Genomic DNA, 23,929 nt, shown 5'->3' with positions numbered 1-23,929 from the left:
TGCATATTCTAAGCTGGCGCCCTTTAGTGCCTTTCATGTGACACTAAAGGATGCCTAGCCTTGTATTTAGCCCAAAAAAAAAAATTAAATTAAAATAAATGACGTGGGGTCCCCCCTATTTTTGATAGCCAGCTAGGGTAAAGCAGACAGCTGTAGCCTGCAAACCACAGCTGACAGCTTCATCTTGTCTGGTGATCAATTTGGAGGGCTCCCCAAGCTGTTTTTTTTTTTTTAATTATTTATAAATAAATAATTAAAAAAAACAAACAAACGTGGGGTCCCCCCAAATTAGATCACCAGCCAAGGTGAAGCTGACAGCTGGGGTCTGGTATTTTCAGGATGGGAAGAGCCATGGTTATTGGACTCTTCCCAGCCTAAAAATAGCAGGCCGCAGCCGCCCCAGAAGTGGCGCATCCATTAGATGCGCCAATTCTGGCGCTTCGCCCCAGCTCATCCCGCGCCCTGGTGCGTTGGCTAACGGGGTAATGAATGGGGTTGATACCAGGTGTGTAATGTCACCTGGCATCAAGCCCAGCAATTAGTTATGTCACGGCGTCTATCAGATACCCGACATAACTAATTGACAGTAATAAGAAAAAAAATTGACAACAAAAAAAAATTTATTTGAAAAAACACTCCCCAAAACATTCCCTGATTGACCAATTTATTGAAAAGAAAAAAAAAAATCCACTATAATCCATTTGGACGTCCCACGTCGACTCTGGACCTTCTAGAATATGGGGGACACGTTCAGGGAGCGTATCCCCCATTTTCTAGGAGGGCAGACCCTCCATTTGAGGAGAGTGGGTGCAAAAAGCTGCACCCACCCTCCCCGGGTCACAGCTGCACAGTGCTGAGCAGCAGCCAGCATCTCTGAACACAGGAAGCTGTCATCTGCTCGGCACATGTGACCGGCGTCTGCAGAGAAGGAGCCGGAGGAGGGGGCCGCGGGGGATCAGCGCTCCGGTATGTATGACACCGGGGGACACCAGGGGGAGGGTAGGGGGGGGACCCGGCGGGGCCTGGGGAGCAGGTTTCTGTCGTATGTGTTATGGCACATACGACAGAAACCATAGGAACACTGTAAATGCGGCCGGCGCGCTGCTGTGCTCTCCGATGCGCGCGGCCATCTTGGATTTTCGGGAGGGGGTTGGGGGTCGGGGGGGGCACTTTGGGGATACCGAGGGGACCGGAGGGAACCGGGAAAAAGATTTATCTCCCATCTGGCATGTTTGATCATGCCAGATGGGAGATAAATGATTTTTTACCGGCGCGGTCATTTACTATAACTTGATGATCGGTATACGGTGTATACCGGTCATCACGTGACTGGGGACCGGAAAAACCGGCCCGAATCATGATCTCCAGGGTCTCAGCTACCCCCGGCAGCTGAGACCCCGGAAATTTTCTGACTCTGGGGGGCGCTAGACCCTTTTTTCCGACCGCCGTTTTAAAACGGCAGAAAGGAATAAGTACCCTTTTTTAGTGCCGTTTTAAAACGTAACGCGGTCGTAATGGGGTTAATGACCAGCTGAATTTGAGCATATTAACTGGACAGGGTGTAATGGTATCTTTCTTTATCGTTCCTATGGGAGACCCAGACCATGGGTGTATAGCTACTGCCTCCGGAGGACACACAAAGTTACTACACTCAAAACGTGTAGCTCCTCCCTCCTAGCATATACACCCCCTGCTAGCCAGTCCTAGCCAGTTTCATGCTTTGTGTCAGGAGGATCACACACACACATGCATCCTTTTTTGATTTTTCATTTTTTCTAAAGATTTGGAAGAAAAGCGGGTCCACTGGACTCCCGGCATGTCCCTTCACACCCCCCTGGCGGCGGTGCTGTTAGGCTATGTGCGCACAAGAGCAAAATACCCGCGGATTTACCCGCGGATTTGCCGCGGAAATTTCTTGAGAAATGTCTGCAATCTTTGTGCAGACATTTCCCATGAAATTCTATGAGAAAAAAAAAAAGCTCTGCGCACTGGTGCGGATTTTTCTCAAGAAAGTTTCGGTGCGGAAATTTCTCGAGAAACTTTCTTGAGAAAATGAACATGTCCATTAAATCCGCAGGTATCCCGCGGATTTCTGCAGTACAGCCTGCAAAAATCCGCGGGAAAATCGCGGCAAATCCGCATGCGGTTTTGCCGCGGATTTTTTCCGGAGTTCAGCAAATCTTCACTCCCAGAAGTTTCTCGAGAAGATTTTCTCGAGAAACTTCACATCTCTAGTGCGCACATAGCCTTAAGGTTGACTTCAGGGCAGGAGCCCTTCATGCCGCGCTCCTTCACCATCCCTTAGGGGCTCTGGCTTGAAGTTAGAGCCAACACGGTTCTCACTGCCTGGCAGGAGACCAGCCTCCATCCGCAGCCCTTTTGCAGGACCCTGCTGGACGGAGCACTGGACCCCCACCCCACCAGGGACTGGGCCCTGCGTCTCAAAGCTAAGTATAGAGACGTTATTCAGAGGGTCCTTCTGCAATGTGGGGCACTTTTATTGGGGGGACAGTGATTTACTTTGATAATGCTGCTCTTTACTATGTTTCCGGCCGGTTCCACAGTTTTTACTGAGTACCGCGCCGATGATGCCTGATTGTCGGCCGCATGCATAACTCTAGGCCCCGGCTTCAGCCGCGGCCTAGTTTCGTTTCGTTCCCCTGCATGTCAGTCATGCAGGGGGACACTACAGCGCCGCCCGCCGGCCGCTCTGCACAGGGGAGGACACTCCTTTTTGAGGAGTTGATTCCCTCCCCTGTACATCTCCTTAGCCCTCCGATTCCCGCTCCTGGGTTAACCCCCGCCCCCCCCCCTCACTCTGGCGCCATTTTCTCAGCGTTCTTAGTACACTGGTCGGCGCTGGCTGCTCCGCAGTGCAGAGGGAGTGGATATCTGGCTGGGGGTCCAGGCTTGGAACCCGGGGGGCATTCATAATAGCGGCCTGATAAGTCACAACCTCTGGTTGTGCACTTTTATACACTAGCAGGGCATTCTGAAGGAGTTAATTCTTTATTATAGAACCTCCTCCTCAGCAGCATGTCTCACTCTAGGAGCAAAGCTCCAAGGCTGTTCACCACATGTTCTGCATGTAAGCTCATATTGCCTGAACTGTCACAGACCCACACTGTAATGGTTCTTATGTGGTGGTGCCTCTGCCTGGAGTCTCCCCAGGCTGACCCCTGTCTTGGGTAGTCTAGACATTCTAGACAGAGCCCCCCACCTCTGCAGCATGTCTCACAGAGCGAGGCTGCAGGCTGTTTTTATTATCCAGTACCGATAACCACTGTGGCCCCTCAGCTTGGAGGCTCATTCATGGTCCCTCCAGCTGCTCCGGTTTCGGTGGCTGACCCCTGGGGGAATCTTTTTTCCAGGGGTCGGCTGTCCCGGCATCTGCTGAGCATGCAGCCCCCTTCTCAGGGCGTTTTCTGCTCGCTCAGCAAAGCTCACAGACCCCGTCCTCCTGACGGAGAGACGCAGGGTCTCCTGTCCTCCCCGTCCCGCAGCTCCGATATACGAGCTGACTCACTGGACGAGGAGGATGTCTCTACCAGGGGCACGGACGCTACCTTAGGTACTTTGATCCGTCCGTATGTGACGCGGATGCGAATGATTAGATTGCGTCCATTATACTTGTACTGGACCTCCATCCGCCTGTATCAGGGGAGTATTCCCCGCTGGCAGAAAGGCATCAGTATACCTTTAACAAGACGAGGAGTGTGTTCCTTCACCACTCCAGTTTTCAGCCCGCTGCGTCCAAGCCCACAGCCTGTCCTGCAGATCCCACAGCGGGGTTCTGCTGCCTGTCTCCCCCTCCCATCAGAGGTGGTCAAGGAGTGTACTCATTTGCCAAGGGTGGCCACTCCGGTGTCTAGACTCTCAGCCCGGATAGTTGTATCAGTGGCTGACGGCACCTCTATAAGGATCCCACGGTACATTAATTTTGTACTGGACCTCAATCCGCCGGAGTTACCTTATCTAGGTGAACACAACGTGTGTTCCTTAACCACTCCAGTTTTCAGGCCCCTGTGACCAGCCCAGGGTCCGCTCTGACAGTCGCTTCCCATGAAGCGTGATTCTGAGGACTGTGTTTCCCCGGTCCACCAATGGGGGTCAAGAAGTGGGCTCATTCACCTCAGGTGGCTCAGCCCGGACTGTTATGTCAGTGGCTGATGGCTCCTCAGAGGAGATGCATTCCCTCACAGGGACTCCATGCCCTAAACCGTTGCCTGAACTTCCAGACTTCAGTCTTTTCATCCTCTGCCTGGTCTGCCATGCTGGACACCGCACGGCGGTGGTCTTCGATACTTTCCTCGCTATCCGCAGGCTCCTGTGGCTTCGGAAATGGAAGGCAGATGCCTCTATAGAGGTTCCTTGCTGGGCTCCCCTTTGGTGGGACCAGTCTCTTCGGAACCAACTGGATGAAATTTAGGAAGCTCTTGGCGGGGAGAGTTCTTCCTTGCCACAAACCTAAACCAGGGAACCTGTCCAGGGCAGGAATCAGTTGAGGTTTCGGTGGTTTCCGTTCCTCCATCTGATCGTCCTCTAGCTCGGCCTAGGTTCATAGAACCAATTGGCTTGAAGCTGCGTCTTCAGAAGACCGAAGGAGATGCTGCCACTTAGTCAGCTTCCTCCGAGCTATCTAGCCACGCCAACCTCCTCCTGGTCGGTGGCAGGCTCTCTCCACTTGGCGACGTATGGTTCTAACACGTCTCCGTTCAGTGGGGGCGGTATTATATCTCCCAGGGCTACAGGATGGAATTCTGTCCACCCGCCAAACAGATTTTTTCTGTCACCTCCTCCCGGCTCCAAGGCCGCCGCCTTCTCACAGGCCGTGGCATTTCTTGCAGGCCAATGGAGTAATCGTACCGGTTCCCGACTGGGAACGGTTCTGAGATTTTTGCTTAAATCTATTTCTAGCCCCCGAAGAGGGCGGTGCCTTCCGACCTGGATCTTTAGCTTTTCAAGCATGGTCAGGTGTGGCGTTTTCACATGGAGTCTCGGTCTTGTTCCGTGTGTTTTTTTTTTTTTTTTTTTTTTTTTTTTTTTTTTCACCGGATCAATCAAGAACCCAAGGAGATTCCCTAGCAGCCATCGGCATCAGACATGCCTTTCTGCAGGGGTCAATCGCAGTTTCACACCAGCGTTGACTACGTTTTGCCATTGGAGTGGTCCAATTCGTGGCTCTTCCCTTGGGGTTGGCCACGGCCCCTCGAGTATTCTCATTAGGGCTGCTGTGATTTGGGTCCTGCACCCCTAGGGATTGGCAGTGATCGTTTGCCCTGGACGGCCTTCTTCTCAAGGCTTCATCCAGTGCAGACTCTTAGCAGAGTACTTCGCTTACTCTCGCCACTCTAACCTATTCGGGTAGCTTGTCATTCTGTTCAAGTCCACTCTGACTCAGAACCAGAGGTTCTCAGGGACGCAATTCGAGACTCTGTCGGCTCTTGTGAAGCCGCTCTTAGTCGATCAGTAGTCCCTCCGCTGGCGGTCGACGTCGTTCTATCAGACACCAAATACAGGTGCTGGTCAGACGGTGACGTCAATGGAAGCGATTCCTTGCCCAGTTTTTCCTGCGTCCTCTGAGACTGGATGTTTTCCGCTGTACACGCGAACTCCCTCCTTCCACGGGGTGGTGGCTTTGCCACTGACCGGGGGCTCGTTTTCAGTGGTGGTTTCGGCCACTCTGTCTCAGCGACGCTCCTTTTTGGCCCCGTCCCGGGTGATCCTCACCAGGGTGCTGGTCTTTCCGCCTTGGGAGCAGTATATCTCCACCGTGGAGCGCAGGGCGCTTGGACTCTGTCCGAATCAGTCCTCTGGATCAATGGGCTGGAAATCAGAGCTGTATTTCTAGCTCTCTAAGTCTTCACCTTCTGTTGGGGGCGGGACACTCAGCCGCCTGGCAATCTTGGCGCCGCAACATTCTTCAGTAGACAAGGGACTCCTAGTCCACCGTATCCGCAGCCCACATCCTAGATGTCAAAACTGCGAGGCAGACTATTTCAGCTGTCCAACCGTGGTCCACAATCCTCAGGTTTTGCAGTAGACACACTGGTTCATGTTTGATCCCAGCTTCGTCTCTACCTCTTGCCCAGAGTCCTGCGCAAGATCAGTAAAGGGGGCCGTCGAGTCATTCTCTTACTCCAGACTGACCCAGGCAGGCTTGGTATCCTGACCTGCTCCTTCTGTCCGTTGGGTTGCCATGGCATCTTCCGGACCGTCCAGACCTTTTCTCAAAGGGTCCGTTTTTTCCGTCAGAATTCTGGATTCTCAGATTGACGGCATAGCTATTGAGTCCTGGATCTTGGCGACTTCTGGTATCCTTCCTGAAGTCATCTCCGCTATGACTCGAGCTCCAAAGTGTCCTTGGACCTTTTTAGCCTTGCCGACCCTCCTGTCCCTTCCACAGTCCGGTCTACAGCTAGGACTATCCCTCATTAAGGGACAGGTCTCGGCTCTGTCAGTATGTGCCAGCGGCGTATCGTCCGGCTGGCTCCGGTGCGCTCCTTTAAGGGCGCATCTCACATCATTCCGCCTTTCCGGCGGCCTATGGAGCCCTGGGACCTTAATCCGGTCCTCCCGGTTCCCGGAAACCCCCCTTTGCGCCTCTTAGGGAGGTTTCTTTGTTTCATCTTTCACAGAAAGTAGTCTTTCTAGTGGCTATAATTTCCCGCCAGGGAGTTCTTGCTGCACTCTCTCTGAGTCACCCCCTTTTTTGGTCTTTTGCATCAAGACAAGGTGGTCTCCGTCCGACTCCGGACTTTTTTCCCTAAGGTGGTTACTGCTTCCACCTTATCCGTGGCAATTTTCCTACCTTCCTTTTTGTCCGGCTCCTGTTCATCGCTTTGAGGAAGCGTTGCATATCCTGGATCTGGTGCGGGCGTCCCGGATCTATGTGTCTCGCACCGCCGTTATTACGCGGTGCACCTCTCTCTGGTACTGACTGCTAGTCAGCGTAGCGGTCTCTCGGCATCTAAGCCGACCCTGGTTCGTTGGGTTAGGTCGGCCACTTCCGAGGCCTACAAGTGTACTCAAGTGCCTTCCCCGCCGGGGATCAGAGCACATTTGATCAGACCTGTCGGTGCCTTTTGGGCTTTCAGGCACCAGGCTACGGCTCAGTAGGTCTGTCAGACTGCAGCTCGAATTAGTCTGCATACTTTTTCGAAGCTCTATCCAAGGCATGCTCTTGCTTTGGCAGACGCGGGCTTGGGCAGACGCATCTCTCAGGCGTCTGTCGCCCATTTGTGAAGTTGGGTTTGCCTGCTTCTCAGTTGTCTGTTTATTCCCACCCATGGACTGCTTTTGAACGTCCCATGGTCTGGGTCTCCCATAGGAACGATAAAGAAAAAGAGAATTTTGTTACTTACCGTAAATTCTTTTTCTTATAGTTCCGTCATGGGAGACCCAGCACCCTCCCTATTGCCTGTTGGCAGGTTTCTTGTTCCGTGTGTCTTCACCGACTGTTATTGTTGTAGACAGAGGTTCCGGTTCTTCCGGATTTTGCTCTGTCTCTTCTTGTGGGTGGATGTCCTCCTTCAGCTTTTGCACTAAACTGGCTAGGACTGGCTAGCAGGGGGTGTATATACTAGGAGGGAGGAGCTACACGTTTTGAGTGTAGTAACTTTGTGTGTCCTCCGGAGGCAGTAGCTATACACCCATAGTCTGGGTCTCCTATGACGGAACTATAAGAAAAAGAATTTACGGTAAGTAACAAAATTCTCTTTATTTTCCCTGTATATGAATAATTGATCAGCTGATTTTGAGCATATTAAACAGGTGGAGCTATAATTGCCCTCTCCTTAAAGTGCATAGTGGGGTAAAAAAGTCCAACCAATAATTAGAGGTAACTTGCTCAGGCATTTCTCCTCATATGGTAGGGAATGTATTAGGGTAAGTGAGGGACAGCCACCGAGGAACGGGGGCGCCCGGCTAAGTTAAGGTGATTTACCTCCGTCGGTAGGAAGGTGTGAGGTGGTAGGTCCTGATAGGGCCAGATTAATCCCATTTGGGATCCCATACCCCCGTTTTTCTGCCTCTGATTGTATTTTGTATAGGGGTGGCTACCCTGGTGTATATTTATACTACCCTTGATAAATTCTAGATAGGTGAATCACTTGGGAATTTTAAGACATATTTAATAAAATTAAATTTTAAAGGGATTGTTTTTTTCACTATATATGTACTTATACCGTATTTTCCAGATTATAAGATGCATTTTTTCCCCCCAAAACGGAGAGTAAAATGGGGGTACGTCTTACAATGCGGATATGGCTTACCGGGGCGGCAGTGGTGGAGCAGAGTCAGCGATACTGAGTGCTTGGAGGAGCAGTGTAGCGGCTCAGGAGGGTCACAGGATGGGGTGTCTCGGTGGCGGGTGCATTGATCTGACTGCGGGGATGTCACTGCAGTGGAGCGACCCAGGAGGGTCATAGGACAGGGTGTCTCAGTGGCGGATGCATTGATCTGACTGGGCTCCGTTGAATTGCCCGCAGTTGACAACATGGCCTTCAAGAAAATGGCTGCAAAGGCGGCACATGCGCAGATTGACACTGTGGACTTCAAGAAAATAGTCACGGGGTCCTATCTGTGCATGCGCTGCCTCCGTAGCCATTTTCTTGAAGTCCATCTCGTTAACATCGGGCGATTCAACAGAGGCCGCAGTCAGATCTATGGCACCCGCTGCTAAGACACCCTGTCCTGTGAGACCCTCCTGAGTCACTCCACTGCAGTGACACCCCTGTAGCCTGCCGGCAGATCAGTGACATCGCTGACCCTCGTGAGCCGCACAAACCCCTCCTCTTAGCCCACAGCATCGCTAACCCTGCCTCCTGTGACCTTTCTGAGCCGCTCCCCCCTGGTAAGACGGACCCTCATTTTAACATTAAAAATTATTTTTTTTCCTATCTTCCTCCTCTAAAAATGATATGAGAGAGAGATATAATTATAGAATGTGTGCCTGTATATATAATATGACGGGGGTGGTGATCAGCGGGTTGCATCTGTCGGAATCGGACATTCTGGCATCATAGTGCTATGCTTTACTCCACAGTGGTGAAAATGGACACATTTCTGTTTTTTTTTGTTTTTTTTTTTCCTCCATAAGATATTTTGCAATTTTATTTTTTTTTCTGAGTACAGAAGGATTGTGGCCAATTTGCTTTCATGGATTCTCGCTGTTAGGTTGACCTAACGGTCACAGCTATTGCCAGCGATGTCCGAATGCAGAGAGGGTACCGGTGAACCCCCCCCCCCCCCCTCTGCTACTCCGTCTCAATGAAAACAAGCGGACGCTGTTATACACATAATTCTGGAGATGTGCGGCTCCGAATAGAAAGTGTATTGGTATTGTTTACATTGCAAAGTTATACAAAGTTGATTAGGGCGTAACTATGCAACATACATATTCATTAAAGGCGTGAATTACATATTCCCAGCAAAAGAAATTAATATAATGACTTATACTCCAATAACAAGATGTTTTTCAGTCGTCTCTAAGTCAAAACATTCTGCGTCCTTGAGGTTGGTCTCACAGTTTATTACGCAAATAAGTCTGGTTTGGTCTTGCCAGGGAGAATGAATTTATATTATTTTCTAAGTCAGTGAAAAAGGTTAACTCTTTCCTCACAATCCCCCCCTATTGGCGTGATTGATGGACAGGGGGCCATCGAGAAGCTGTGGACTATAGAGCGAGCAGGCTAGTCTCCAGATACTTTCTGAGTCGCGGGTTGCTCAGGGAGTGTCGTCTCACATCCGTCACCCAGGACTGCCTGCATGCCTCTCGATAGGAGTCTCATCATGATACGCCAAGGTGATTTCTAGAGGAAAGAGAAGAGAAAAAGGCATATTAGTGATTTCATACGGGTGCTGAATAATCATTGTATCTACATTGCTTCAAGCAGCGGGAAAACAAAGCCATTAGCAACTTGAACACTACATAAGCAACTACCAAACAGAGTAACACTTGGAACACTGATAGTCTGTTGTAACAGCCTCCCCATTGAAACACTTTGTTTATTGGGACTGGTATGGCTAAGTATGGCATGGAAGAGGCTGTTACAGGTGCGTGTGTACATATCCAGCAGTCTGTGATCTCAAGTTTTTCAGCTAACACTTCATGATGGGTCTCTAATGAATTCTGCCGTGGTGTAGAAGGCCCCAAAAAGGGAGTACACATAGAAATACTTATCAGCAGTATTAGGCCTTCTTGCAGTGGCTGGCATGGACCCATGTCGATCTCCCCTCAAGTTTGACGGAGGTTGGAGTGGTCAGCTGGACAGTCAAAGGCCCTTCGAATCGTGGCTCAAGGGTCTTTCTCGCGTGCTTCTTTAGGTAGACCCGGCTACCAGGCTTTAGGGAGTGGGTTCCTGGAACACCCTTTGGTGGGTTTCAGTTAGTCTCTTCTGCAGGGAAACAACATAAGACGTTAGGCTATCACATTGCAGGTGTAACTCCTGCGGGAAGTAGCATCCTAATCTGGGTGCACTACCAAAGAGTATTTCAAATGGTGAGAGCCTGTGCTTTCCCTGCGGGGTAGTCCTTATAGAGTAAAGAGCTATGGGGGGACATTCTGTCCATGGTCTACCAGTCTCCTCCACTGCCTTGGCTAGTTTGAGCTTTAGAGTTCCATTTAACCTTTCCACTTTCCCTGATGACTGTGGGTGGTAAGGCGTGTGTAAGGCTGACTGAATGCCTAACAGGGCACAGGTGTTCTGGAAAACTTGTCCAGTGAAATGAGTACCTCGGTCTGACTATGACTTCAGGGAGTCCAAACCGAGGCACCAGCTCACAGGCCAATTTCTTTGCTGTAATTCGGGCTGTGGCTGAACTGACAGGGTAGGCCTCTGGCCATCCCGAGAAGAGGTCTACACAGACAAGTACAAACTCGTAGATGCCATGTTTTGGCAACTGTATATAGTCTATTTGTACTCTTTGAAATGGGGAAAACGTCTTTGGCATGTGTCTTTGCGGGGTTTTAGTTAGCTGGCCTGGATTGTGTTGTTGACAGATGTGACAATCCTTTATTCTCTGGGAGGCGTATTGTCTGAAGCCGGGGGCTACCCAATATGGTTGCATCTGGTTCATGATTGAGTTTGTGCTTCCATGTGTGGGGTAGTGGAGTACTTGGAAAATGGCAGGGAACCAACTGCGTGGCAGGACGGGAAGTCCGTTTAGGCGCCAAATCCCCTCCACCTTTTCTGCTCCCTTGGCCAGCCATCCGGCCTTTTCTTCCTCAGAGGTGTTTTCTTGTGTCTCAAAGAGGTTCTGCATTTCTTCCTCCGTCGTTGACACTGTTTCCGTCTCCTTCAAAGGGAGTAAGGCTGCTTGTTTTGCTGTTTGGTCGGCCAAGCGATTTCCCCTTGCCTCGGGTGTTTGAGCCTTGGTGTGGGCAGCAACCTTTATGATTGCTAGCTGCTTTGGTATCAAGGTTACTTCCATTAGTTTCTTCACTGAGGCTCTATGCTTGATGGGATTTCCTGTTGCTGTGAGGAATCCTCTAGTCTGCCAGATAGTGCCAAAATCGTGCACAATGCCGTGTGCATAGGCTGAGTCCGTGTAGATGTTCGCTGTTCGTTTTTCCAGAAACTCAATTGCCCAGATGAGAGCAAGAAGTTCTGCTTCTTGAGCAGATATGCGTGGAGGTAGCGGTTGCTTGGCTAAGACTGCATATAGAGTCACTACTGCAAATCCGGTGTGGAACTTGCCTGCTTCATCAGCGTATCTGCTACCATCCACAAAAAGTTCAAAGTCTGGATTTGTAAGCGGTGTTGCCTGTATATTGTGCAGGGGCTTTGCCTCATGTTCAATGAGTTCTTGACAATCATGATCAAATGGTGCGCTGGTACGTTTATCACTCTCTTCTGTCCTCCCTTCTGTCCCCCCTTCTAAACTTGTAAAGATCAGCAGATCAGCAAGGTTTAGACTTGTAACTCGAGCAAATGAGATGTTTGGGGGTAGCAACAGCGTGCACTGGAGTCTGACTTGTCTTGCCATGGAGAGATGTTTCAACTGCACTTGATTGAGAACAGCATAGATGTCATGGCTGGTAAGGATGGTAGTCCGTCTTCGGGGTGAGTACTCCTACGACAAATCCTTGAAGCTCTGCTACGAACAGATTGAAGGTGAGATCATAGTTTGGTAGTGCCAGAGCAGGTGCATCAATCACTAGTTCCTTGAGCTTTTGAAAATTTCTTTGTCGCTCCATTGGGAGACCCAGACAATTGGGTGTATAGCTTCTGCCTCCGGAGGCCACACAAAGTATTACACTCAAAAGTGTAAAGCCCCTCCCCTTCTGCCTATACACCCCCCGTGCCTCACGGGCTCCTCAGTTTTTTTGCTTTGTGCGAAGGAGGCTGACATCCACGCATAGCTCCACATCTTAGTCAGCAGCAGCTGCTATGTCGGATGGAAGAAAAGAGGGCCCATAACAGGGCCCCCAGCATGCTCCCTTCTCACCCCACTCTGGTCGGCGGTGCGGTTAAGGTTGAGGTACCCATTGCGGGTACATAGGCAGGAGCCACATGCTGTTTTCCTTCCCCATCCCTTAATGGGCTCTGGGTGAAGTGGGATCCTAATCGGTCACCAGGCACTGGGACCGTGCTCCCTCCGCAGCCCCTGGGGAATCTGCTGGACAGGAGCCGGGTATCGTCAGGGACAAGGCCCTGCTACTGTGAGGTACTCTGTGTCCCCCTGGGGGACCGCGCATGGAGCGCTTGTGCCATACACACTGCAGCACTGCTGGGTGTGTTAGTGCGCCGGGGACTACCGCGCCGGCCGCGCTTATTTGCCGGCCGCGCTTATAACTTTAGTCCCCGGCTTTTGCGGCCTAGTATCGCATATTCCCGCCCCCAGGCCTGCCAGTCAGGGGAAGGGCGGGACGCTGCACAGGACGTCAGCGCTGAGGGCTGGAGCATACTTTGTATCCTCCTCCCCCCTCACTGAGCACCGTGGGGCACCAGATTCCCGCACTTTCTATGGCACGCCCACGGCCCCCTCCTCCACACAGAACGCCGGCAGCCATTCCTGTCAGCACTTCTGACGCTGGAGAGGAGAGACAACACGGCTCTGGGAGGCTCAGGCAGGGAATCTGGTGATCACACAACCGTTTTGAGCGGTCGGTAAGCAGCACCTAGGTGCTGGCCCCACTGAGTGCCGAAGTGTACATATATATATATATATATGCTATACATTTACTCTGTACGGTCGCACTGTTGATTTTTGGCTATATACCCTCCTGGATTGTACTCAGAGGAGACAACAGCATGTCGTCCGCAAAAAGCAAGGGTGCCAAAGCACAGGCTTACTTTGCAACCTGTACCTCATGTGCGGCTATACTACCGGCAGGTTCCACCGATCCTCATTGTGTGCAATGCTCGGCCCCTGTGGCACTTACTCAGCCGGAGCCTCTGCTACTGGTGGCCCAGGTGGAACCACCTGCTACCACTGTCCAGGTGACAGGGACGGAGTTTGCAGTATTTGCTGACAAACTGTCTGAGAGTATGGATAAATGGTCTGCTAAGATACTAGAAGCCTTACAGTCCAGACCGGTGACTCAGGCCACGGGCACTGTTGAATCATTGACCCCAGGCCCTCCTCAGTTGGAGCAGCAAAGTGCTCCTGGGGTGACCCATAGGTCCCAGGGTGAGGTCTCTGACACGGACCGCAGTCCCAGGCCGCCTAAGCGTGCCCGCTGGGAAATTCCCTCGACTTCATCACACTGTTCAGGGTCTCAGCAGGAGGACTCTCTGGATGATGAAGCGGAGGTAGCAGATCAGGATTCTGATCCTGAGGCCGCTCTCAACCTAGATACACCTGAAGGTGACGCCATAGTGAATGACCTTATAGCGACCATCAATCAGGTGTTGGATATTTCTCCCCCAGCTCTTCCAATTGAGGAGTCAGCTTCTCAGCAGGAGAAATTCCGTTTCAGGTTTCCCAAGCGTACATTGAGTACGTTTCTGGATCACTCTGACTTCAGAGATACAGTCCAGAAACACCGAGCTTGTCCAGATAAGCGTTTTTCCAAGCGCCTTAAGGATACACGTTATCCCTTACCCCCTGACGTTGTCAAGGGCTGGGCTCAGTGTCCCAAGGTGGATCCTCCAGTCTCCAGACTGGCGGCTAGATCCATAGTTGCAGTGGAAGATGGGGCTTCACTCAAAGATGCCACTGACAGACAGATGGAGCTCTGGTTGAAATCCATCTATGAAGCTATCGGCGCGTCTTTTGCTCCAGCATTCGCAGCCGTATGGGCACTCCAAGCTATCTCAGCTTGTCATGCGCAGATTAATGCAGTCACACGTACGTCTGCTCCGCAAGTGGTGTCCTTAACCTCTCAGGCGTCGGCGTTTGCGTCCTACGCCATTAATGCTGTCCTGGACTCTGCGAGCCGTACGGCGGTAGCATCCGCCAATTCGGTGGCAGTCCGCAGGACCATGTGGCTACGTGAATGGAAGGCAGACTCTGCTTACAAAAAGTTCTTAACCGGTTTGCCATTTTCTGGCGACCGTCTGTTTGGTGAGCGATTGGATGAAATCATTAAACAATCCAAGGGAAAGGACTCATCCTTACCCCAGTCCAAACCAAACAGACCTCAACCACGGAAGGTACAATCGAGGTTTCGGTCCTTTCGGTCCGCGGGCAGGTCTCAATTCTCCTCGTCCAAAAGGCCTCAGAAGGATCAGAGGAACTCCGATTCATGGCGGTCTAAGTCACGTCCTAAAAAGACCGCCGGAGGAACCGCTCCCAAAGCGGCCTCCTCATGACTTTCGGCCTCCTCACACCGCATCCTCGGTCGGTGGCAGGCTTTCCCGCTTTTGCGACGCCTGGCTGCCACAGGTAAAAGACCGTTGGGTGAGAGACATTCTGTCTCACGGTTACAGGATAGAGTTCAGCTCTCGTCCTCCGACTCGGTTCTTCAGAACATCTCCGCCCCCCGAGCGAGCCGATGCTCTTCTTCAGGCGGTGTGCACTCTGAAGGCAGAAGGAGTGGTGATCCCTGTTCCTTTTCAGCAACAGGGTCACGGTTTTTACTCCAACTTGTTCGTGGTGCCAAAAAAGGACGGATCCTTCCGTCCTGTTCTGGACCTAAAACTGCTCAACAAACATGTAAAAACCAGGCGGTTCCGGATGGAATCGCTCCGCTCCGTCATCGCCTCAATGTCCCAAGGAGATTTCCTAGCATCAATCGACATCAAAGATGCTTATCTCCACGTACCGATTGCTCCAGAGCATCAGCGCTTCCTGCGTTTCGCCATAGGGGACGAACACCTTCAGTTCGTGGCACTGCCTTTCGGCTTGGCGACAGCCCCACGGGTCTTCACCAAGGTCATGGCAACAGTAGTAGCAGTTCTGCACTCTCAGGGACACTCGGTGATCCCTTACTTAGACGATCTGCTTGTCAAGGCACCCTCTCGAGTGGCATGCCAACACAGCCTGAACATTGCGCTGGAGACTCTCCAGAGTTTCGGGTGGATCATCAATTTTCCAAAGTCAAATCTGACACCGGCCCAATCACTGACATATCTTGGCATGGAGTTTCATACTCTCTCAGCAATAGTGAAGCTTCCGCTGGACAAACAGCGTTCACTACAGACAGGGGTGCAATCTCTCCTTCAAGGCCAGTCACACCCCTTGCGGCGCCTCATGCACTTCCTAGGGAAGATGGTAGCAGCAATGGAGGCAGTTCCTTTTGCGCAGTTTCATCTGCGTCCACTTCAATGGGACATTCTCCGCAAATGGGACAGGAAGTCGACGTCCCTCGACAGGAACGTCTCCCTTTCTCGGGCAGCCAAGGCTTCTCTTCAGTGGTGGCTTCTTCCCACTTCTCTGTCGAAGGGGAAATCCTTCCTGCCCCCATCCTGGGCGGTGGTCACGACGGACGCGAGCCTGTCAGGGTGGGGAGCGGTCTTTCTCCACCACAGGGCTCAGGGTACTTGGACTCAGCCAGAGTCCTCCCTTCAGATCAATGTTCTGGAGATAAGGGCAGTGTATCTTGCCCTAAAGGCGTTCCAGCCGTGGCTGGAAGGCAAGCAGATCCGAATTCAGTCGGACAACTCCACAGCGGTGGCATACATCAACCACCAAGGCGGAACACGCAGTCGGCAAGCCTTCCAGGAAGTCCGGCGGATTCTGCTATGGGTGGAAGCCACAGCCTCCACCATATCCGCAGTTCACATCCCGGGCGTAGAAAACTGGGAAGCAGACTTTCTCAGTCGCCAGGGCATGGACGCAGGGGAATGGTCCCTTCACCCGGACGTGTTTCAGGAGATCTGTTGCCGCTGGGGGATGCCGGACGTCGACCTAATGGCGTCCCGGCACAACCACAAGGTCCCGACATTCATGGCACGGTCTCAAGATCACAGAGCTCTGGCGGCAGACGCTTTAGTGCAGAATTGGTCGCAGTTTCAACTCCCTTATGTGTTTCCTCCTCTGGCACTGTTGCCCAGAGTGTTACGCAAGATCAGGTCCGACTGCCGCCGCGCCATCCTCATCGCTCCAGACTGGCCGAGGAGGTCGTGGTACCCGGATCTGTGGCATCTCACGGTGGGCCAACCGTGGGCACTACCAGACCGACCAGACTTGCTGTCTCAAGGACCGTTTTTCCATCTGAATTCTGCGGCCCTCAACCTGACCGTGTGGCCATTGAGTCCTGGATCCTAGCGTCTTCAGGGTTATCTCAAGAGGTCATTACCACTATGAGACAGGCTAGGAAACCAACGTCCGCCAAGATCTACCACAGGACGTGGAGGATATTCTTATCTTGGTGCTCTGATCAGGGTTTTTCTCCCTGGCCATTTGCCTTGCCCACTTTTCTTTCCTTCCTTCAATCCGGATTGGAAAAAGGTTTGTCGCTCGGCTCCCTTAAGGGACAAGTCTCAGCGCTCTGTGTTTTTTCAGAAGCGCCTAGCCAGACTTCCACAGGTACGCACGTTCCTGCAGGGGGTTTGTCACATAGTCCCTCCTTACAAGCGGCTGTTAGAACCCTGGGATCTGAACAGGGTGCTGATGGCTCTTCAGAAACCACCTTTCGAGCCAATGAGGGATATTCCTCTCTCACGCCTTTCGCAGAAAGTGGCCTTCCTAGTAGCAGTCACGTCACTTCGGAGAGTGTCTGAGCTAGCAGCGCTGTCATGCAAAGCCCCCTTCCTGGTATTTCACCAGGATAAGGTGGTTCTGCGTCCGGTTCCGGAATTTCTCCCTAAGGTGGTATCCCCCTTTCATCTCAATCAGGATATCTCCTTACCCTCTTTTTGTCCTCATCCAGTTCACCAATGTGAAAGGGATTTGCACTTGTTAGATCTGGTGAGAGCACTCAGACTCTACATTTCTCGTACGGCGCCCCTGCGCCGCTCGGATGCACTCTTTGTCCTTGTCGCTGGCCAGCGTAAAGGGTCACAGGCTTCCAAATCAACCCTGGCTCGGTGGATCAAGGAACCTATTCTAGAAGCTTACCGATCTTCTGGGCTTCCGATTCCCTCAGGGCTAAGGGCCCATTCTACCAGAGCCGTGGGTGCGTCCTGGGCTTTGCGGCACCAGGCTACGGCTCAGCAGGTGTGTCAGGCAGCTACCTGGTCGAGCCTGCACACTTTCACGAAACACTATCAGGTGCATACCTATGCTTCGGCAGATGCCAGCCTAGGTAGGCGAGTCCTTCAGGCGGCGGTTGCCCACCTGTAGGAAGGGGCCGTTTTACGGCTCTATCTCGAGGTTTTACTTTACCCACCCAGGGACTGCTTTTGGACGTCCCAATTGTCTGGGTCTCCCAATGGAGCGACAAAGAAGAAGGGAATTTTGTTTACTTACCGTAAATTCCTTTTCTTCTAGCTCCAATTGGGAGACCCAGCACCCGCCCCTGTTCCCTTCGGGCTGTTGTTCTTTGTATACACATGTTGTTCATGTTCAATGGTTTCAGTTCTCCGAAATTTCTTCGGACTGAATTTACTTTAAACCAATTTATAACTTTTCCTCCTTCTTGCTTTTGCACCAAAACTGAGGAGCCCGTGAGGCACGGGGGGTGTATAGGCAGAAGGGGAGGGGCTTTACACTTTTGAGTGTAATACTTTGTGTGGCCTCCGGAGGCAGAAGCTATACACCCAATTGTCTGGGTCTCCCAATAGGAGCTAGAAGAAAAGGAATTTACGGTAAGTAAACAAAATTCCCTTCTTTGTCGAGCTTCTTCTGTGAGGGAGAAAGGAACATTCTTTGTGCAATCATACAGCGGTTGCATGAGTAGCGATGCATTGGGAATCTACTGTCTGCAAAATATTAGCCCTAAAAATGCTCTGAGTTGTTTGAGATTTCTAGGAATGCTTGCTTTCCTGATAACTTCTTGTCTGTCCGGGCTGAGGTGTTTTTGTCCCGCAGAAAGGCAGTGACCCAGGAAAGTGACCCTCGTTTTGCAGAACTGCAACTTATCTCTGCTAGCTTTGCATCGTACTTCTGCCAGAAAGGTAAGAAGACTTATTGTAGCTGTTTTACATTTTTCTTCACTAGGGCAGCACAGTAGTAAATCATCCACGTACTGGTAGATGTACTGCGAGAGGTAGCGGGGGGAGGGATTGTCTCAGCTGCGGTGGCGTAATTCCAGGCTTGACTGAAACTTTTACAGTGGGCACGGGTAGTGTGCCGAGGTCAGTTTTTGATGTGGACCAGAGTTTTGCAGGAACTTGTAGAAGTATTGGATCCGTGTTTACTTTACGTGTAACATCAGATTCTGGTTGATCTTCTATCATCTGGAGAGTGCACAGGATTTCTTCTGGGATATCTTCTGGAATTTGCAGGATAGCAGATCCATCTTCATTGTAGACAATCTGAGCTTGTAGTCTTGATAGTAGATCTCCCACTAGGGCATCTCCACCCAGGGGGGACACTAAGAATTTAGACACGAACATGTGTGGTCCCAGTTTCACCTTCAGTGGATGTGTTATTGGGATTATCTGGGCTTGTCCATCAAATCCGGATACTACAGTAGCTTCAGATGAGATGGATCCTTCAGGCACTAGGTTCCTGGGGAGTACGGAGCGAGAGGCTCCTGAGTCCACCAAAGCTCTTATTTCCTTGTTGCCAATGTGAAGGGGGACGTGTATAAATGGACCTCTGGCATCCCTATCCCGTGCTACCGCAAGTCAGGCAGTCTTCTCCTCCTGACTCTCGGGTCGGTTTTGAGTGTCCCTCTTCTTCTTTCTACAGTCTCTGATCACATGTCCTCTGACTCCACAATAGTAGCAGGTCGGTGCCTTCCTTCTTGTACCTTCTGGCTGACCGTCCACTGCTGCTATGACAACTTTCTTGTTGCTCCTTTTATCCTTTGCGTCGGTTTCTAAGCCACTTGCTTTGTTGACTAGAAGATCTATGTCTTCCATGTTTCTCCATTCGGGACAGCACGCTTTCAATCTATCTGCCAGAGGTGCATGTATTCCATCCATGAAGGATCTTACCATCAGGCGACGTATCACACCCGCTTGTAAGTCCAGCCCTTCATCTGCGAATGACTGCATCAATCTGTAGTAAAATGAGCTGACATTCTCCACAGGACCTTGATGCACTGGTCCCATTGTGCCCTTAGTTCTTTGCTCCTGGGCGCAGAAGAGATTGAGTCTTATCATGAAATCTTGGCCCGATTCCACATTACGGGTATTGTCCGGAACATGTCCTGTCAGGTGGGCAGTGAGTTTGGCATACAGTTCGGGAGACATTTTAACTCTACACAAACCTTCCATGTCCAACCAAGAGCTTCTGTAGGAGACCTGTATTTGGTTCAGGTAACGTGAAAAAACTGACTGGGTTTCTAGTCGGGTCTGGAGCATTTTGCAGGAAAGCCATCTGCTCGGCTGGAGTTCAGGGTACGTAGTCATCATACGTACGAGGAACTGCATAGCGGGAGCATCTGGGTTTTGTGGATTAACAGGTGGTCTTATCAGGACTCTTCTTTCCACCACGGGATAAAGAGGCACTGGTGCTGTGGCTTGTAGCTTGTGCTGTGGGGCTCCACAGGCTAGGCATGTTTCACTCCAGTCCGGATTTTGTTGGCTACAGTTTGTGCAGGTCCATTCCGGGGATCCTGCTATTTTTGGAGTTGTTCCAGGGGTAGCTGACAGGTACAGAGGAAGCTGTTGATCCTTATTAGCCTTCTTCCCAGCTTCTTCCCATGTGTCTGATTCTTCATGGTATATCCAACCTTGATCGTGGGCTGTTTTTGCCATGTCAGAAAGAGTTCTGACTAGTTCAGTCCATGATTTATCTGCTATCACTCCTGCTCTAGTAGCTGTTATTGTGTCCCATTTGTTGGGGTCCAATTGATCCTTTCCCTTCAATCCAAATGTCTTAAAAACTTCCTTGGACTGACTGGCTGTTCTTTTGCCATGATAACACGTAATGAGATGTTGCAGGGTGCATCCAGCTCTTCTGTCCTTTGATATTCCGTGCCCCATTCTTCTTCCTCTCTCTTCTTCAGCTTCTAGACCCTTGAACGTCCTTTGGACTAAACCTACCTATCCTGGAGATACTCAGAGACTAACTCCTTTTGTATTCCTACTGAAAGGTGGTGTCCTAACTTCAGAGGGGGCGGAGAATGTTGAATGGCGCTGGGTTACCCTTCTTGTACCACAGGTACACTCTATATCCGATGGCAATGGCAAACAGGGCTATTCCCCCTAACACTAGGGCAGTGAATATCACATCCATTGGACAGAGCAGGTACACTATTCCCTTTCAACACTCACTGATGTATGGGATCTATGACAACCAGCAAAGACAACAGCACAGAAGTAAAGCGCAGGAGAGCAGACACGCGACACACGGAGAGGCAGAGAAACACAGAGAAACAAACAAACAAACAACCAAACAAGGCACAGAAAACATCAGCTGGCAAGGCTCTCTCAGAGTTCAGTACAAACCCGCCAATAACCCAGTATCTACTCACAGGGCACCTCTTGCGCGTTGAGGAGAGGGGAGATCAGATGTGGGGAGCATAAAGAGAAGAATAAGGTTCAACTCTTACCTGGCCAGGTGTTTCTGGTCCCCACGTCTGGTCACCTCCTCCTCGGCTTGGCAAGACAGTTCACTGCATCCTGGGATTACAAACACGGGTCCCTGCTTTTCGGGCGCCAGATAATGTTAGGTTGACCTAACGGTCACAGCTATTGCCAGCGATGTCCGAATGCAGAGAGGGTACCGGTGACCCCCCCCCCCCCCCCCCTCTGCTACTCCGTCTCAATGAAAACAAGCGGACGCTGTTATACACATAATTCTGGAGATGTGCTGCACCGAATAGAAAGTGTATTGGTATTGTTTACATTACAAAGTTATACAAAGTTGATTAGGGCGTAACTATGCAACATACATATTCATTAAAGGCGTGAATTACATATTCCCAGCAAAAGAAATTAATATAATGACTTATACTCCAATAACAAGATGTTTTTCAGTCGTCTCTAAGTCAAAACATTCTGCGTCCTTGAGGTTGGTCTCACAGTTTATTACGCAAATAAGTCTGGTTTGGTCTTGCCAGGGAGAATGAATTTATATTATTTTCTAAGTCAGTGAAAAATGTTAACTCTTTCCTCACATCGCATTTGCAGATGTGAATCCTGTCCTTACACATAACTGTTTTTATTCTTTACTGTAGGAAGCCAGTGATGAGGATGATGAAGACAAGGATGATGAAAAGGATGATGATGAGGACAAGAAGAAGAAAAAGCTGGATCAGATCATCGTCACCTTGAAAATGGTGCAGGCGTGGAAGGCAGAAATCAAGGTGTGCAGCCTGGATGGCAACTTTTGCCTTGTCTCCTGTTTGCCATTGTTTAAACTGCTAAATGTACACAGGTGACGACTGTGCCAGTGCTATAACATGGGCTTAGAGAAAGCCCCCGGGTTGGATTGCTGATATTTATGGCATAACCCAAAGATGTGCTGTAAATATTTGATAGATCTGGACCCTGGAGGTATCTTTTAGTACTTGGATTGACTGCATCCCATTGTGGCGACCCTATATCGGTGCACAAGTGTGGTCCGATTTACTGATGCAAATTGTGCATGCAGCATTTTTTTTTTTTTTTTTGGTTCCCCTTGGACAGAGTCAATGCAAGGAAAAAGTCAGATTTGTACACGGCACCATAGAATAGCATTGATCCAAGTGTGATCTGACCACACACGTATTCTACCCTAACCACAGGCAGCATGATGTGATTATTCCCTCGTAATATAATCTAATGCGTGCATTCTGGGACTTGATTGCCATTTCTTTTGTATGTGCTCAGGTTGATCTCCGGCCAAGACTCTTTCATGAAATTGCTCAAGCTTTTAAAGCCGCTGTGGCAACAACACAAGGAGAGGAAGGGGGGGACCCCAGTAAATTCAAGGTCACCGACACCGCAGGTGAGGACAGGACGTTTTTCATCTTGTAATGTTCCTGGGATTGTTGAAATGATCTTGGATGTGACCATTACATCTACTCCTCTAAGGCTATGTGCGCACTAGAGATGTGAAGTTTCTCGAGAAAATCTTCTCGAGAAACTTCTGGGAGTGAAGATTTGCTGAACTCCGGAAAAAATCCGCGGCAAAACCGCATGCGGATTAGCCGCGGATTAGCCGCGGAATTGCCGCGATTTTCCCGCGGGTGGTTCCCTGCGGATTTTTGCAGGCTGTACTGCAGAAATCCGCGGGATACCTGCGGATTTAATGGACATGTTCATTTTCTCAAGAAAGTTTCTCGAGAAATTTCCGCACCGAAACTTTCTTGAGAAAAATCCGCACCAGTGCGCACAGCTTTTTTTTTTTTCTCATAGAATTTCATGGGAAATGTCTGCACAAAGATTGCAGACATTTCTCAAGAAATTTCCGCGGCAAATCCGCGGGTAAATCCGCGGGTATTTTGCTCTAGTGCGCACATAGCCTAAAGCCTGCTTTACACGTTACGATCCAGCATACAATATCGTATGTGATCGTACCCGCCCCCGTCGTATGTGCGGCACATTCAATTTCTTGACCGTGTCACACAAACGATTATTTGCCGTCACACATACTTACCCGTCCATACGACCTCGATGTGGGCGGCGAACATCCACTTCCTGGAGTGGGAGGGACGTTCGGCGTCACATCGACGTCACGCAGCAGCCGGCCAATAGAAGTGGAGGGGCGGAGCTGAGCGGGACGTAAACATCCCGCCCACCTTCTTCCTTCCGCATTGCTGGCGGGACGCAGGTAAGATCTGTTCATCATTCCCGGGGTGTCACACACTGCAATGTGTGCTGCCTCGGGTCCGATGAACAATCTGACATTCAATTTTTAGGAATTGAATGACGTGCGTGCGATGAACGTTTTACCGTTCAACCGCACGTAGCTGTCACACGTTACAATATAACTTACGATGCCGGAGGTGCGTCACTTAGGTCGTGACCCCGCCGATACATCGTAAGATATAATGTAGCGTGTAAAGCGGCCTTATGAAACTACTAGACTACTTATTCCTAACTACTACTTATTCCTGACAATGTGTAATTACTGTTGTATAAGGCATTAATGTGTTTCCTCTGCACAGTGTTCAACGCTCTGGTCACGTTCTGCATTAAAGACTTGTTCGTGCACCTCGAGAAGAAGCTTCAGCTGAAACCTGCAAAAGGAACCAAGTAAGAAAGGAATTATTTTTGTCTAATCCGTGTCATTTTATTTATATACAGTGTGTGTGTGTGTATATATATGTGTGTAACACACCATATAATATATATATATATATACGTGTATATGTGTGTAGAGGGATGTGCACACATTATATATATATATATAGATATATATATATATATATATATATGTATATGTATGTGTATGTGTGCACATCCCTCTACACACATATACACGTATATATATTATATACATACATACATACATACATACATACATACATACATACATACATACATACATACATACATAC

General features: G+C 50.2%; 1 protein-coding gene across 1 annotated transcript in view; it reads left to right on the top strand.

The window, feature by feature from the left end:
• NOC2L (NOC2 like nucleolar associated transcriptional repressor) overlaps positions 1-23,929 on the top strand; it is a 144,143-nt gene that overhangs the window by 11,659 nt on the left and 108,555 nt on the right. The window contains exons 4-6 of the mRNA XM_075328046.1: positions 21,623-21,751; positions 22,257-22,374; positions 23,537-23,624. Coding sequence (XP_075184161.1) covers positions 21,623-21,751; positions 22,257-22,374; positions 23,537-23,624 — 335 coding nt within the window. The remainder of the gene's footprint in view (positions 1-21,622; positions 21,752-22,256; positions 22,375-23,536; positions 23,625-23,929) is intronic.

This window comes from Anomaloglossus baeobatrachus, chromosome 11 (genome assembly GCF_048569485.1).
Source record: "Anomaloglossus baeobatrachus isolate aAnoBae1 chromosome 11, aAnoBae1.hap1, whole genome shotgun sequence".
NCBI lineage: Eukaryota > Metazoa > Chordata > Amphibia > Anura > Aromobatidae > Anomaloglossus > Anomaloglossus baeobatrachus.
This window is presented reverse-complemented; position numbering and strand designations above follow the sequence as displayed.